At 37.7% G+C, this 17,707-nt stretch overlaps 1 protein-coding gene and 1 long non-coding RNA gene across 2 annotated transcripts; both read left to right on the forward strand.

The window, feature by feature from the left end:
• Window positions 1-927: 927 nt before the first annotated feature.
• LOC129112021 (insulin receptor substrate 2-A-like) lies at window positions 928-6,564 on the forward strand. Its single transcript, XM_054624194.1, has 6 exons — window positions 928-1,119; window positions 2,264-2,765; window positions 3,081-3,315; window positions 4,159-4,411; window positions 4,501-5,140; window positions 6,150-6,564. The coding sequence occupies exons 1-6, from the start codon at window positions 1,095-1,097 to the stop codon at window positions 6,562-6,564; spliced, it is 2,070 nt and encodes a 689-aa protein (XP_054480169.1). The 5' UTR covers window positions 928-1,094.
• A 1,478-nt stretch (window positions 6,565-8,042) lies between these two features.
• Window positions 8,043-13,671, forward strand: LOC129111978 (uncharacterized). The gene is made up of 6 exons (XR_008532356.1): window positions 8,043-8,136; window positions 8,437-8,508; window positions 12,471-12,530; window positions 12,643-12,714; window positions 13,283-13,354; window positions 13,553-13,671. It is a non-coding gene; the product is annotated as an uncharacterized LOC129111978 (long non-coding RNA).
• The last annotated feature ends 4,036 nt before the right edge of the window (window positions 13,672-17,707 follow it).

Consider the following 17,707-nt stretch of genomic DNA (forward strand, 5'->3'; position numbering starts at 1 on the left):
GTATGGTATTCTTTAAGATAGAAGGCACAGATGGATTGCAGTCCATTTCATTGGTTCTCAAATTAAAGTTTTAAATTTTGATCATGTGTTTTGACCCATTTTGTATTCTTTGATATCACTGATTAATATTTTGTCTCAGAATTCAATTATATCCCGTTTTCTTTTTCAATGTACAAAGCATGATATATCACCATCATTATCTGAACAATTTTCGATTTGATAAACTGGGATTTTTTTTCATCTTTTTTCGACATATTGTAATGACTTTTTTTTCAACATACTGTAAAATTATCTTTTTTTTCTTTACTTTTATCAACACAAACGATGACTTTTTTCAACATTATATACTATAACCTTTTTTCTACTTTTTGACATACTACACTATTACTTTTTTTTTTTACTTTTTCTCACTTTCTTTACGACATACTTTTTTTTAGATATTATAGTATGAATTTTTAAAAAACTTTTTTCAACATACTATACTATGATTTTCTATAGTATGGCTTCTTTTCGTCTTTTTTCGACATAAAATGACTTTTGACGACATACTATATTATGACTTTTTTTTGACTTTTTTCGACATACTATACTTTTTTTTGTGCGACTTATCCAACTTTTCTTAACTTGCATTTTAGAATTACATTTTTTTTGTAAAAACACATCAAAAAAATATTACAAAAGAGGTCGCCTTCAGAAATATTGTAAGATTTACGTTAATTATGTAAACATGCCCATTTCAGAACAATTGTTTCAAAGCAATGCTACAGAGTCTGATAAAACACAGACGTCTCTAAATATTCATAAACAATAGCTTTCAGATCATTTATCACCATTGATAAACTCCACAAGGAATATTAAATTGTTTATAAACCCGTAAACTATTTTTCTATAATGTCTAGTTTGCCTAGTGTTTTGCTTTACGACGTGCGCGCTCCCGCGAGATACGTGCACGACTCCGCAGAGCGCCCGTCGCACCTGAGCGGACAGACAGACGGGTCCGGACGAGGACGGGAAAGTTTGACGGGAAATGAGTTGTTGTTCTACAGACAACCCGACATGAAACACCGGCCACACAGAGCGAGAGTCCAGCTGTAATGTTTGTACTGCAGACGGTTACAGGTGAGGTTTAATTGAACAGGTGAGGTTTAATTGAACAGGTGAGGTTTAATGTAACAGGTGAGGTTTAATTTAACAGGTGAGGGTTAATGTAACAGGTGAATGTAACAGGTTAATTTAACTGAGGTTTTTAACTGTTAATTTAACTTTTCTGTCCTAATGTGGGAAAACGTGACCCAGCTAATCAGCGTTAATATCAATCAGCTGGTGGTAGTCTCCTGTGGGCCACGTTTACCCTCCATCCGGGTAATAGGATTGCAAAAAAAATAATTAAAATTAATTTGCTTGACTGTTGATTGATTATTTTATTTTTTTAACTATTTAAAAATGTAAACTATTATTACATTTTTTTAAACTATTTTTTAAATCTAAATATTTGCTGAATTCCAAGCATTTATGGTAAGAATGCAGTAATTTGACACGCATGTTGTAATTTTAATAAATGGAAAACAGTCTAATGTTTGTCACTTTTTGATTGAAAAACATTATTCCAAAATAGTTTACTGCTGTTCTTGCACTAGAAATGAATACTTATGTCTTTAAAGGTACTATCCATCAATATATATCATTTATTCTTATATTATTTATGGACCAAGTAAGCTATTAGACACTTGGTTTTTTTAAGATCCTCACTTAAAATCTGTGAAAATAATTTGACATTAGTGTATGATCAGAAATAAATCACAATTTAGGGTTTGACACAAGACACTCTATGAAATAAATGTAAATGTGATTAAGTATCGTTTGAAAACATGTAACCTGTTATTGTTTAGCTTGCTTGTGAATGTGTCTTATATGATAAATAAGAGAGATGACACAAATAATTCTATAAGCCTGAATTGAAGTATTAACTTGTGTGGATATTCTATATTGGATGAGTTAAGAAGAGACCTCTTTAAAAGCAGTAATATTAAATCTAAATGGTTAAAAATGGCACTGACTTTGAAATACTTATTCAATTAATCTTGTAAATGTTGTTTTTCTGCAATCTCCTTAGAAAACAAGCCCATCATTTCAGACAATCCTGCTACAACCAGTTTTGAAAATGAATCCATTTTATGTTATTTTAATCGGGTGAAGCTGCATTTTTAAAGCAATGTATAAATATCCAGTATCTAATTATTTTTGTTCTGTGTGCACTTTTCAGGTTTTCAGCTTGAAATGAATGAAATCACAGAAGGGCACAGCAGGTGTGCCAACCAAGAGAGATCTCTACCTGCTTCCAGCTCCCCTCTGTCGTCTCCCGGCTGCACCTCCACCCAAACATGGCTGCCAGCTGAATCCCCTCTGAGGTCTCCCTGGATGAAGGGTCGTCAGATGGAGCAGGACCGGGATTCTCGGCACCATCACGATGAGATGCAGTCCAGTCCTCCATCCCGTTTCTATGAGGAACTCTTCTGTACCAGCCAGGCCTCCAACATTGTGGTCCCTCTGACCGGCACCCTCATGACCTCCTCCGGGCCACAGAGCGATGTGGTGAAACAAGGTTACGTTGGGAAGCTGGATCTGAATCACAGACATTATTTTGTCCTGAGAGCAGGAAGTCACACCGGGCCAAGCCGACTCGAGTGGTACAAGAACCAGGAGAAGTTCACAGCAATGGAGAAGTCTGCTGGTAAAGCTGCGCTGTTTGGCTCAAGAAAGCAAGGGTAAGCTCAAGTTACTTCAATCAAATAAAGAGTTTAAAGGGGCTTCACATTAATACATGCCATCAGCTTTATTAAGATTATTTATATTTTTAATGCACATTTGTTTGAGATCCTTGAAAAATCAACTGCTTTGCCTATATGATTGGAATACACAACATTCATGCCTGAAGTAAAATATTAATATTTTGATTTGAGTAAGGACCCTGAATTTGATTTACTTTAATTTGACCCCAACCTCCTATGAGTCTTACATTGTCGTTCTTAAATATGAAACAACAATCCAAAAATGAAATGTGATTATATCCTTCCTCCCAGGGTGATCTACCTGAGCTGCTGTCTTGGTGTGAGTCGGAGCGGCAGTTCTAGGAAACGCCACACGGTGGTGCTGTATGCCAAGAATCAAACCATTGTCCTAGTGGCGGAGGACCAGTGGGAACAAGAAGACTGGTATCTGGCCATTAAGAAACTGATGGATGAAGAGTATGGAGAAGAATTTGATGAAGAGGATGATGGGTATTGCACCCTGCCCCCTGCTGCTTTCTTCAAACAGGTCAGACCAGATTTTTTTAGTTTTTTCCCCTTGCATTAGATTTAAAGGGCCAGTGTGCAGGATTTCCTGGCATTTATCAGTTGTGTTGCATATTCTGGGTTACTATAGAAACATGGCAGACTGAGTGAAGAGGACCTGCTCTGTATATAGTTATGAAGGGTTTATCTAAAGCAAACACAAACGTTTTAAGTTTCGGTTGATTTCACTAATAAAAACATAGTAATTAATATTATATTCCATTTCTGCATTTAGGTCCAACAAAATGCAACACACATTTAAAGTTTAACGTTGATTATAAGTTTGCTGCCCTGCAAATGTAGACATTTTATACATTTTATACATTTTACTGATCTATGACGATGCACTTTCAGAAATAAGATCAAATCAAATGAAAGAGGGTAATATATTCACCAAGGCTATCTTGGTGATATAAAAGCTTATATTCAACAAGGCACCATTTGATAACTACCAGAACACCTCAAAAACATCCAAAGTGCTTGGCACAAACAGTTTTTTCATGACTATAATCAAAGAAATTTCCTCAATGGTCCCCGATGGGATTCAACACAAACACCACGCTGCTGGACCCGCTGGAGGTATGGGAGGCACGGGAGAACCAGAACCAGGACTCACGCTTAGCTGTCAGACTCCTGCTGCAGTAAAATTTGAGGTTTTCTTCATGTACTCTGGTGCTCGGAGACACTACCACTTTTACCACAGGGGCTGCCAAAATACAAACAAAATGAGAGTTCCTTGTTGTAACCATCAAGTACAACCAGCTCTTCATTAGATTTAAATATTCCTGCCCGATCTTTGCCTCTGCTCCCTCCACCTCCGTCTAAGGTGTGGCCCGTCACAGTGAAGCCCATCGGTCTGGGCTGCTCCAAGTCCCTGGCTGGGGAGAGCCGTCTCTGCCTCACAGCTACGTCTCTCATCTTGGTCAGAGTGGCCGCCGCATGCTGTGATTTGCCGTCGGTTACAATACCTTTGCTGAGTGTTAGGCGCTTTGGTCACTTGGATGGTTCGTTCTACTTGGAGCTCGGCAGGTCGGCACCGAACGGTCCGGGAGAGGTCTGGATGGAAGCAGGAGACCAAGGTAATTAAGAAGTAAAAGATGTGCTAATTTCATTAATTTGTGTCTTACCATAGGACCATGACGCCTCTTATTTTGTCTGCTCTGTACAGGAAACCCAGCGGTTGCCCAGCACATTCATGAGTCTGTTCGTGACACAGTTAGGGCGCTGCGAGCTCTCCCTGACTTCAGCCGGTCACCGACCTCCAACAACAATCAGCTTCAAACCCTTCAGGCTTTAAAACGCTGCAGACCCAAATACAGAGACAGGATGATGAACGTGAGACCACCTGGTTCTCGTCTGGCCCTGCACCTCAGAAACCCTGAAATGAATACAAGTCCAACTAAATGTTACCTCGAGCCCAACAAACCACACAAAACAGAGCCAGAGTCCACTCCGAGCTCCTCCTCACATCTCGGCCTGCTCGGATCCCAGCAGAGCTCCACGTCTGAGACTGGCAGCTACATGGACATGAAGATGGACCAACATATCCCTGTGAACAAAGGGAGGGAAAATGACAGCAGAAGAGCTGCCATGGCGACAGTGGACCACTGCAGTGATGCAGCCTGCGGGACGGAGAGCCGGGAGCCAGGTGAGGAGCAGGGTCTGGGTTACATGATGATGTCGTCACATGGAAGCCAAAGTTCAGCTGTACTGCCTCAGGACGACTATGTGACCATTGCAAGCCCACAGAAAGACAACAGAGCAGCCTACTCTTCATCCTCCTCTTCCCTTCAGACATCATTCAACAGGTAAGATTAACTCAATCCACTCGATGCAAACTCAACACTTCCTGTGTGTTTACCTGTTGAATTCAGTATAATGTCCGTTTCCATCAGTACACTAAGAATCCTGTAAGGATCCACTTTTCCGATGTTAAGCTAACATGCATGTAACGCAACGTTTCCTCCAGAACTGAGTGATTAAAGTCTTGCAGCCTTCCTTTTTATGGGGAGGCTTTTAATGTGATAAAATAAACATAAGGAAATGTCCAGATCAGTTGACGGTAGCTTAACATCAGAGTGTGGCAGAGAAGAAACGATTGAAAATAATTACAAAGTACAAAAACATTTCTGTTAAGAGAAACCAAGAGCAGACCTGTAATGCTGTACTAATGGAATTAATGCTGTAAATATGTACATTATACTAAATTTACCATGTGAACTGTTGTTGTTGGCTACTGGTGATTCCACCTGCTCAATGTCTTTTTACCTGCTGTTATTTGAAAACCAAAATGTCACAATTTACGGTAGTTGTTCAGTATTTTTAGCATTAAACGTAGATTCATCCTGTTACTACTTCTACTACTACTCTCTAGTAGCTTTGAAGAGTCGCTTGTACATATTAATGTGGTGATTGTATTGCAATACTCAACTAAGGACTCACTTAAGTAGTTTTTCTGTTAGTAGGTCTCCACTGTTAAATATTTCACACTGTACAGCGTAAAGCTGTTGGAGGACAATCTGTTATCTTGGGTTTTATAAATAAACTGACTTGACAAGCTGCCTTTATAGCTCTGATCAACTGCAGACGCTCTATGATGAAAATGTATGAAATATTGTGACAGGAAAGGTTAGGACATGCTAAATGCAGGAAAACTATTCTTGTAAAGGAAAATATCAAAAGTAAACCCTTTCCAACACAAGTTGAGACACTTTTTGATACACTATGAATGCTAACCTCAGAATTTACTAAGAAGTTATGTAGAATGTATTTTTTGCGACAACTTGTGATATAAAACTTTGTCTTTCTTTTTTTTAGCTCCACCTCTGAGAGCTACTCTCCTCTGCCCCCGTCACATCTTCAGACCCATGAGCTCAGTCAGCCGCACTGGCTGGTGACCTCAGTCCAACAGTCAGAAACAGAAGCTGACCAATCACAGATGAGAATCAGCTGCTCCGGCCGACCACAGGACGATGCAAGCCAGGAGCAGACGTCCGCCAAGCACAGACGAGTAGAGCAGACCAGGGCCTCTTCGTCTCCTGTGAGGAGTGTTTATCGGTCTAGCATGATGACTCCATTTGTCACAAGCGGTCCAGACCATACCAGGCCGGTCCAGGCTAGTCCAAACTCTGGCAAAGGCCGGTCTAGCCGAGCCGCATCAGACAAATCTGTCAGAAGATACCGGCTGTCTTTGTGTCTGCCTTCCTGTCTGCAAGCTGAGGACAGATGCTGAGTTGTTGTAATAATTAATTGTTTTGTTGAGATCAATAATCTGAACAGAAGCTACTTATTTATTCAGGTGACGTTATAGTTACAGGCCACGAAAAGTAAAAATTATGAAAGAATGATTGATGTGTTCAGTCCACTGGGGCTTTAAAGTCTTAGATTACAGAATATGTTTGAAAAAAATAAAGTTGTCTCTGACACATTTAATCTGTTATTTTGTTTGTAAATGTACTCAGTGTTTGGTTTCAGTTTTCCCCTGTTTTGTCTATTTTCTTTTTTTTTTTTTCTCTCTTGGTGTGGATTAAATGAGGCACTTCAAGATGCTTCACTGTTATATGAAAGAATTTAAAAGAATAAAGTCACATGAATGCACATGTTTCTTAAGCTCTTTATTGATTGGTAGCCGAGGTGACGGGTATTTGAGTGCAGTCAGAATGTCAGGAGATAATAAACAAAGATTGTGGAATTTAATTAATTAGCTCCAAGCCCACAACTCAAAACAACACTAGGTTAACTTTTCAGGTCTACTGTGTTCCTCAGTGTTTCCCTGAATTCATCTCTGCAGGTAATTTATTAGGTTACTTATAATATTAGAACTCGTTAATATTTTTCCTTGTGGGCAGATATAAATAATATATGAAAGTGAAGAGTTTTTTTAGTGTGCCAAAGACTGAAAATCAAACGATTTTCAGAATAAAATCACAACTATTCAATAAGAAATATTACCGGTGTGACAACATATTTAGTGATTGATTATTTGTAGATTATTGGCTGATATATTTAATTATTTCACCACTGTATCCATCAGGAACATAGTTGGAAACAGGTGATGTGTGTGTTATTTCTTCTTGAGGAAATTTATAGACTACAATTATTGTCAGTAGCCTGTTTTTTTATTATCTCTTATGAATGTGTGTCAACAGGACACAAAGTCTGACCATCATCACTATGATTGTAGACAGATTTCTGATCCCAATGTCACCTTCAGGAACAGAAATGGCTAATTTAGTGTTTCCTCAAAACACAACAATCATACAATAGTAATTGTATTAAACAAAAAACGTCAACCGTCGCCATTCATTTCAAAACAAATTTTATTTTATTGTTATAAAGTGTAACTGAAGTTGAAGCTGTAATTTGTTGGTTACTTGATTAACAAATATTTACCCCTCTAAATGCTTTCAATGCCTTTTATGACGTGTATCTTTTAACCTTACTTTACTAGCCCAAATCTTTCCATAAGTCTGGTTAGTGCGTACATATTATTGTTTTTAATTTAGGTAAAAAGATATTTCTAATTTCTTTTTAATAAAGAAATTATTCAATAAACAGGTTGAAAAACTTGACTGAAAAAACAACGAAATTAAAATGTATCAGTGATAATACCCACATTTCATTAATAGTTGTTTATATTTGAAATGAATGCAAATATAAATTCTGATGACTATTTATTTTCTGTTTCATCTTATAGAGTTGACTGGTGTTTACACGGTCCATGGTGGAGTCTTCAGGTCGGTGAAGAAGAGGAACGTCACACAGACCAACTGAAAGAACGTCTTCTCCGTGCTGAAGCTCTGAGGTAGGATACTTCTTCTCAATATTATCTGCTGCCTTGTGTTTAATGTTGTTGAATATCAAAAGCAAACATTTTAAATTCAGTGGGCTCTTTAGCTTTGTTATGAACGTCTTAAAAACTCATGAAATTATAAATGATGGTCTGTAATAGACATGGACATTGAAGCTGACTTCTCAACCTGTTTAAGGGGCTCATTTGTCTTCTTTGTTGGTTCTCAGTCTGTTTAAAACCAGGAGGATCTGTTACTGAAGCAGGATAGTCTTAGTATAGTTTAGTAAATGTGTGTCTCTGTTTTTTGTTCAGACTGCTGAATGAACAAAGACGCATGAAGGGCCAGGAGAAGAAGAGAACGATAACGCCTGGAACAAACATTTGGTAATTATCAAGTATATTATTATTATTAGTTTTGGTAGTTGTTGAAGTGGTAGCAGTCAAATTATAATTATTGTTCTATTAGTAGTTATTGTTAGTGTTGTACTAGTATTCCTGAAAAATGTTGTAAAAGTTATAGTTACTTAGAAAAAATTCACAATATGTCATAAAAATAAAAAAGTCATAGTGTGTCGAAAATAGTGACAATACTAGTATAGTATGTTGAAAAAATTAAAAATGTCATAGTATAGTATGTGGGAAAAAATATGAAAAAAAGGCCTAGTATAGTATGAAAAAGTGGGGAAAAAAGTCAAAATACAGTATGTCGAAAAGTATAGTCAGCCACCAATTGTGCAAGTTCTCCCACTTAAAAAGATGAGAGAGGCCTGTAATTTTCATCATAGGTATACCTAAACTATGAGAGACAAAATGAGAAAAAAAAAAATCCTGAAAATCACATTGTCTGATTTTTAAAGAATATATTTGCAAATTATGGTGGAAAATAAGTATTTGGTCAATAACAAAAGTTCATCTCAATACTTTGTTATATACCCTTTGTTGGCAATGACAGAGGTCAAACGTTTTCTGTAAGTCTTCACAAGCTTTTCACACACTGTTGCTGGTATTTTGGCCCATTCCTCCATGCAGATCTCCTCTAGAGCAGTGATGTTTTGGGGCTGTCGCTGGGCAACACGGACTTTCAACTCCCTCCACAGATTTTCTATGGGGTTGAGATCTGGAGACTGGCTCGGCCACTCCAGGACCTTGAAATGCTTCTTACGAAGCCACTCCTTCGTTGCCCGGGCGGTGTGTTTGGGATCATTGTCATGCTGAAAGACCCAGCCATGTTTCATCTTCAATGCCCTTGCTGATGGAAGGAGGTTTTCACTCAAAATCTCACGATACATGGCCCCATTCATTCTTTCCTTTACACGGATCAGTCGTCCTGGTCCCCTTGCAGAAAAACAGCCCCAAAGCATGATGTTTCCACCCCCATGCTTCACAGTAGGTATGGTGTTCTTTGGATGCAACTCGCCATTCTTTCTCCTCCAAACACGACGAGTTGAGTTTTTACCAAAAAGTTCTATTTTGGTTTCATCTGACCATATGACATTCTCCCAATCCTCTTCTGGATCATCCAAATGCCCTCTAAAAACTTCAGACGGGCCTGGACATGTACTGGCTTAAGCAGTGGGACACGTCTGGCACTGCAGGATTTGAGTCCCTGGCGGCGTAGTGTGTTACTGATGGTAGCCTTTGTTACTTTGGTCCCAGCTCTCTGCAGGTCATTCACTAGGTCCCCCCGTGTGGTTCTGGGATTTTTGTTCACCGTTCTTGTGATCATTTTGGCCCCACGGGGTGAGATCTTGCGTGGAGCCCCAGATCGAGGGAGATTATCAGTGGTCTTGTATGTCTTCCATTTTCTAATAATTGCTCCCACAGTATGATTTCTTCACAAAAAGCTGCTTACCTATTGCAGATTCAGTCTTCCCAGCCTGGTGCAAATATACAATTTTGTTTCTGGTGTCCTTTGACAGCTCTTTGGTCTAAATAATAGTCAGTGTGACTGTTTGAGGTATGTGGAAAAAGTCTTTTATACTGATAACAAGTTCAAACAGGTGCCATTAAAAAAAATGTCAGGTAAAAAAGTTGAAAAAAAGGAGGACAGAGGAGCCTCTTAAAGAAGAAGTTACAGGTCTGTAGAGCCAGAAATCTTGCTTGTTTGTAGGTGAAAAAATACTTATTTTAAAGGAATTTACCAATTAATTCATTAAAAATCCTACAATGTGATTACATAGCAAAAAAGTTGAAAAAAAGTCATAGTATAGTATGTCCCATTCTGTCTCTCATAGTTGAAGTGTACCTATGATGAAAATTAAGGCGTCATATCTTTTTAAGTGAGAGAAAACTTATTTGCTGTATAGTATGTATGTTGAAAAAAGTTATAGCATGTCAAAAAGTAAAAAAAGTCATAGTATAGTATGTGAAAAAAAAGTCATAGTATAGTATGTTGAAAAAAGTCATACCATAGATGTCAAAAAGTTGAAAAAAAGTCATAGTATAGTATGTCGAAAAAAAGTATGTTGAAAAAAGTGAAAAAAAGTGAAAATATAGTATGTCGATAAAGTCATAGTATAGTATGTTGAAAAAAAAAGTCTAAATAAAGTCATAGTATAGTATGTTGAAAAAAGTCATACCATAGCATGTCAAAAATGTTGAAAAAAAGTCATAGTATAGTATGTCAAAAAAAGTGAAAAAAAGTCAAAATATAGTATGTCGATAAAGTCATAGTATAGTATGTCAAAAAGTTGAAAAAAAGTCATAGTATAGTATGTCAAAAAAAAAAGTGAAAAAAAGTCATAGTATAGTATGTTGATAAAGTCATAGTATAGTATGTTGAAAATTCTAAATAAAGTCATAGTATAGTATGTTGAAAAAAAGTCTAAATAAAGTCATATTATAGTATGTTGAAAAAAGTTATACCATAGCATGTCAAAAAGTTGAAAAAATGTCATACTATAGTATGTCGAAAAAAAAAAGTCATGATAGTATGTTGAAAAAAGTCAAAATATAGTATGTCGATAAATTCTTAGTATAGTATGTTGAAAAAAGTCTAAATAAAGTAATAGTATAGTATGTTTAAAAAAGTCATACCATAGCATGTCAAAAAAAAAAAAAGTGAAAAAAAAGTCATAGTATAGTATGTCAAAGAAAAGTGAAAAAAAGTCATAGTATAGTATGTCGATAAAGTCATAGTATAGTATGTTGAAAAAAGTCTAAATAAAGTCATAGTATAGTATGTTGAAAAAAAAGTCATACCATAGCATGTCAAAAAAAGTGAAAAAAAGTCATAGTATAGTATGTCAAAAAGTTGAAAAAAAGTCATAGTATAGTATGTCGAAAAAAAGTCAAAATATAGTATGTCGATAAAGTCATAGTATAGTATGTTGAAAAAAGTCTAAATAAAGTCATAGTATAGTATGTTGAAAAAAAGTGAAAAAAAGTCATAGTATAGTATGTCGATAAAGTCATAGTATAGTATGTCGAAAAAAAGTGGAAAAAAAGTCAAAATATAGTATGTCGATAAAGTTATAGTATAGTATGTTGAAAAAAGTCTAAATAAAGTCATAGTATAGTATGTTTGAAAAAAGTCATAGTATAGTATGTCAAAAAGATGAAAACAAGTCATAGTATAGTATGTCGAAAAAAAGTGAAAAAAAGTCAAAATATAGTATGTCGATAAAGTCATAGTATAGTATGTTGAAAAAAGTCTAAATAAAGTCATAGTATAGTATGTTGAAAAAAAGTCATACCATAGCATGTCGAAAAGTTGAAAAAAAGTCATAGTATAGTATGTCAAAATAAAGTGAAAAAAGGTCATAGTATAGTATGTCAAAAAGTTGAAAAAAAGTCATAGTATAGTATGTTGAAAAAGGTGACCAAAAAAAGTCAAAATATAGTATGTCGATAAAGTCATAGTATAGAATGTTGAAAAAAGTCTAAATAAAGTCATAGTATAGTATGTTTAAAAAAAGTCATACCATAGCATGTCAAAAAGTTGAAAAAAAGTCATAGTATAGTATGTCAAAAAAAAGTGAAAAAAAGTCATAGTATAGTATGTCGAAAAAAACTGAAAAAATGTCGTCAAAATATAGTATGTTGATAAAGTCAAATAATGTCATAGTATGTTGAAAAAAGTCTAAATAATGTCATAGTATAGTATGTCGATCTCCCATTTTGGGGCGTTTCTAGCCATCCCTTAAGAGATGCATTTCATTTTGTTGAACACTAGGGGGCGCAGTTCTTAAACAAACTTCTATGCAATAGGGACATAAAACAAAACTGTGTGGAAACGAGGTTTCAGACGTCATTCAGTGTGATTTAACGTTAAGAATGTCAGAATACCTGAAGCTGACATCACAGCCCATTTAAGGAGCGCATTTGTGTTCTTTGTTGGTTCTCAGAGTGAAGACACAAGGTGTTGGACGAGGAGCAGCAGACTGGATGGAGACGAGGACATCAAGGTGAGGAGGACTTGAAAAACAAAATGCCAACTGAAAACAGATGTAAAACATGCTTTTCATATACGAACGATTGTCTGTCTGTAATGTGTGTTTTTGTGTCTCCATCCTCCAGAGAAGGTTGGAGGAGCAGCTGGAGAAACAGAGGGAGGCTCATCAGAAGCTGCTCAGCCGCCTCCGAGACCAAGTCAGTAATCAGCAGTAAATCAATGTATTCATATTTATCTGGTATTTTAGCCTTTTTTAATTCATAGTAGATTGTGTAGAATGAAACCAGGGGACACACATAGTATTTGTCAAAATCACTTGACCACCTTGACATGAATGTTTTATTTATTTATTTTTATTTTATTTTATTATTTGTTATCTTGTAGCCATATTAATGGACTGACAGACAGTGAAGATCTCCATTTAATTATTGGGAGTTATTTTGTGACCTAAAGGGCCCTAAATGTAAGTAACTATTAAAACATTAAAAAAATGTATAGTATATCTTATACATCTATCTAATAATGTCAAAGTCATAAATAATTGTCATTCTCTTTAAAAAAGTAATCCATGTCACCGTCACACCCGTCCCATTGTGATGACATCATCAGTGTATGACCCAATATACCTACCTGTGTTTTCTTTAAAAGGTTTTGATCCATCTTGCATGAAATCTGATGCAAACACTCTTTATAAATCCAGATCTGTCACTGAAGAAGGAGAGTCTTAATATATTAACTAAATGTGTGTCTCTGTTTTTTCTTCAGACTGCTGAATGAACAAAGACACATGAAGGGCCTGGAGGAGACGAGAACGGGAGCGCATGGAACAAACATTTGGTAATTATCAAGTTAATTACCATTAGTAGTTGTTGAAGTCATTATTGTTGCAGTAGTAGTAGTAGTAGTTATTGCTGTTGTAGTAGTACTCCTAAAAATAGTCAAACAAATCTTGTAGTATATATAAATAGTATGTCATAAAAAAATCGTAATTGTGATGCAAATTCTAATGTTGTCCTTTTTTTCTTTTCTCCTCAGATGAGGGCAGAGTTTCCACACCTGACCTGAAGAAGAAGAAGACGACGCCGACGGAGTTCCTTTTCTTCTTCATCCTCCTCTTCTTCCACCCTGCGGTTACTCTGAGAGTCTAAAAGAATGAGGGGGTGGTTCAAATTTTTTTATTTTTGTGTGCAGCTAAATGTTTAATAAAAAAAAAAATAGCATAACCCTTTCCGCTTCTTTGCATTTATTTGTCATAACCCTCTCCGTTTATTTCTCTGGAGACCGGGGAGGAGACTCACTGCTCAAACTCCCTCCGGCACTGGATTGATGTCCTCACTAGGGTGAGAATCGAACCCGGCTCGACGGCGTACAAACCGGGCAGAGCGTAACCACGCCATCACCTCTCACACACTTTGAGATGTTCGTTTCGTATATTTGACTTCGTCATTTGGGAGTTGGACCTTAAAATTCATTGCCACACATAAGAATTGAACCCATAACCTCCTGTCTTCTAAGCAGTCGTCCATCTCCACGAGCTATCTGTTCTGACACTTGACTCTGTTTCTTTGCATATTTCACCTCCTCATTCTGGGAATTACACCTAAAACTCACTGCACCAAATAGGGATTGAACCTATAACCTCCTGTCTCCTAAGCAGTCGTCCATCTCCTGGAGCTATCTGCTCTGACACTTGACTCTGTTTCTTTGCATATTTCACCTCCTCATTCTGGGAATTACACCTAAAACTCACTGCACCAAATAGGGATTGAACCCATAACCTACTGTCTCCTAAGCAGTCGTCCATCTCCTGGAGCTATCTGCTCTGACACTTGACTCTGTTTCTTTGCATATTTCACCTCCTCATTCTGGGTGTTAGACCTAAAATTCACTGCACCAAATAGGGATTGAACCTATAACCTCCTGTCTCCTAAGCAGTCGTCCATCTCCTGGAGCTATCTGCTCTGACACTTGACTCTGTTTCTTTGCATATTTCACCTCCTCATTCTGGGAATTACACCTAAAACTCACTGCACCAAATAGGGATTGAACCTATAACCTCCTGTCTCCTAAGCAGTCGTACATCTCCTGGAGCTATCTGCTCTGACACTTGACTCTGTTTCTTTGCATATTTCACCTCCTCATTCTGGGTGTTAGACCTAAAATTCACTGCACCAAATAGGGATTGAACCCACAACCTCTAGTCTCCAAAACAGTGGTCTATCATCTTGAGCTATCTCTTTTCTCACACATTGTAGAGTTTTTTAATATATTTGCCTATTTTGGGTGTCAGACCTCAAACTTTAACGCATCACTGAAGGTTTAAACTCATGACCTCCAGTCACCTTTCACCAGGATCACTTAAATCAAATCAAACGCTTTCCTACAATATTTCACTCCCTCATCTTGGCTGTTGGATCTTAAAAATTGACCGCGCCGCAGGATGGATCTCACGACCTCCAGACTCCTGAGCAGTCCTCTATCACCGTGAGCTATCTGATCCGACACGCTGACCAGCTGCAGCTCCACATCTTGTTCTGCAAAAACAAACTGTCACTCTTCACTATAAGGCTGCTTCACTTTAGTTCTTAGTGTTTATAGTCTGTTGAGGAAACAGACTTCATTAAACCTTTCACCTCACGTCGTATCAGCACGTCCACTTTGGGTGTGGATCCTTAAAAATCTCTGCGCCAAATGAGGAACGAGCTCACGACCTCAGCTCTTCACAGCAGTCTGCTAACTCACTGAGCTATTTGGTCACGCCGCCTTCACTCCACTCAAACACATCAAACCTCTGGAAGAACCAAACACCTACGACACTTTTCAACAATAAAAGGTTGTTCTGCTCATTTCAGATATAAAATAAATGTCCCGTTAGCATCACGAAGCTCCTTCAGTTCTGTTGAGGAAACAGACTGGACCTTCCTGAACCAGAGTCTGGATTTGAACCTTTCACCTCATAAAGACAAGCTTCAGTCTCTACCAGCTCCTCATCCTGGTGAGCTATCCCTGAGGGTGACCACCGGCCGTTTGTTCTGAGGTTTGTTCTTCTCACTGCTGAGGAGAAAACTCTGAGAGTCTGAAGACTGAGGTTGACTCGACAGGAGAGTCGGGATTGATCCTTTCACCTCAGACTTTCAGCCATCAGCCTATCAACCCCGACCGTGTTGAGATCATGTCCATTTTATTCTGCTGTTGTTTTATTGTTGTTTTTGGTTTAATCTGCTGTTTTCTTTTTTTCTGAAATGCACTTTGTAACCTTGTTAAGAAAAATGCTTTATAGATAAAGTTATTTGTATTGCTGCATCCTGAGTTCCTCATTGACATCAGGAGAGCAGAAACTCAACACATCTTCTGTCACAGGATGAAAACACATCTGTTCTGAATGCACTTTGAATTTTAAAAAAAATATTATAAAACTAATCTTTCTCTCTCTTATTGTATTTGCTGAAGTTGATTTACTTGCATGATACAGTTTTGTTTGTTTTATTGTTGATTTTAGTGTTTCAACTCTTTTCAGGAAACAGAACGGTCCTTCTTGAACCAGAGCTGGGGTTTGATGCTTTCACCTCAAGTGGTCAAGATTGAATCAAGATAAAACTGAGAACTTCTCATTCACAGTGAAAGTGCTGGTGACAATGCATGCTTAAACAAAACTATGAAACATGTTATTTATTCTCTGAATAACAATTTTTCAACAGCTGCTGGATTGGTCCAAAACAAATCCAAAAACAAAATAAATCAAATTAGTGAATTTAGCAAGAATTTTGTTTTATAATATTTGATTTAAAATTCAAAGTGCATTCAGAACAGATGTGTTTTCATCCTGTGACAGAAGATGTGTTGAGTTTCTGCTCTCCTGATGTCAATGAGGAACTCAGGATGCAGCAATACAAATAACTTTATCTATAAAGCATTTTTCTTAACAAGGTTACAAAGTGCATTTCAGAAAAAAAGAAAACAGCAGATTAAACCAAAAACAACAATAAAACAACAGCAGAATAAAATGGACATGATCTCAACACGGTCGGGGTTGATAGGCTGATGGCTGAAAGTCTGAGGTGAAAGGATCAATCCCGACTCTCCTGTCGAGTCAACCTCAGTCTTCAGACTCTCAGAGTTTTCTCCTCAGCAGTGAGAAGAACAAACCTCAGAACAAACGGCCGGTGGTCACCCTCAGGGATAGCTCACCAGGATGAGGAGCTGGTAGAGACTGAAGCTTGTCTTTATGAGGTGAAAGGTTCAAATCCAGACTCTGGTTCAGGAAGGTCCAGTCTGTTTCCTCAACAGAACTGAAGGAGCTTCGTGATGCTAACGGGACATTTATTTTATATCTGAAATGAGCAGAACAACCTTTTATTGTTGAAAAGTGTCGTAGGTGTTTGGTTCTTCCAGAGGTTTGATGTGTTTGAGTGGAGTGAAGGCGGCGTGACCAAATAGCTCAGTGAGTTAGCAGACTGCTGTGAAGAGCTGAGGTCATGAGCTCGTTCCTCGTTTGGCGCAGAGATTTTTAAGGATCCACACCCAAAGTGGACGTGCTGATACGACGTGAGGTGAAGTCTGTTTCCTCAACAGACTATAAACACTAAGAACTAAAGTGAAGCAGCCTTATAGTGAAGAGTGACAGTTTGTTTTTGCAGAACAAGATGTGGAGCTGCAGCTGGTCAGCGTGTCGGATCAGATAGCTCACGGTGATAGAGGACTGCTCAGGAGTCTGGAGGTCGTGAGATCCATCCTGCGGCGCGGTCAATTTTTAAGATCCAACAGCCAAGATGAGGGAGTGAAATATTGTAGGAAAGCGTTTGATTTGATTTAAGTGATCCTGGTGAAAGGTGACTGGAGGTCATGAGTTTAAACCTTCAGTGATGCGTTAAAGTTTGAGGTCTGACACCCAAAATAGGCAAATATATTAAAAAACTCTACAATGAGTGAGAAAAGAGATAGCTCAAGATGATAGACCACTGTTTTGGAGACTAGAGGTTGTGGGTTCAATCCCTATTTGGTGCAGTGAATTTTAGGTCTAACACCCAGAATGAGGAGGTGAAATATGCAAAGAAACAGAGTCAAGTGTCAGAGCAGATAGCTCCAGGAGATGTACGACTGCTTAGGAGACAGGAGGTTATAGGTTCAATCCCTATTTGGTGCAGTGAGTTTTAGGTGTAATTCCCAGAATGAGGAGGTGAAATATGCAAA

The sequence above is a fragment of the Anoplopoma fimbria genome, chromosome 22 (assembly GCF_027596085.1).
Source record: "Anoplopoma fimbria isolate UVic2021 breed Golden Eagle Sablefish chromosome 22, Afim_UVic_2022, whole genome shotgun sequence".
NCBI classification, from domain to species: domain Eukaryota; kingdom Metazoa; phylum Chordata; class Actinopteri; order Perciformes; family Anoplopomatidae; genus Anoplopoma; species Anoplopoma fimbria.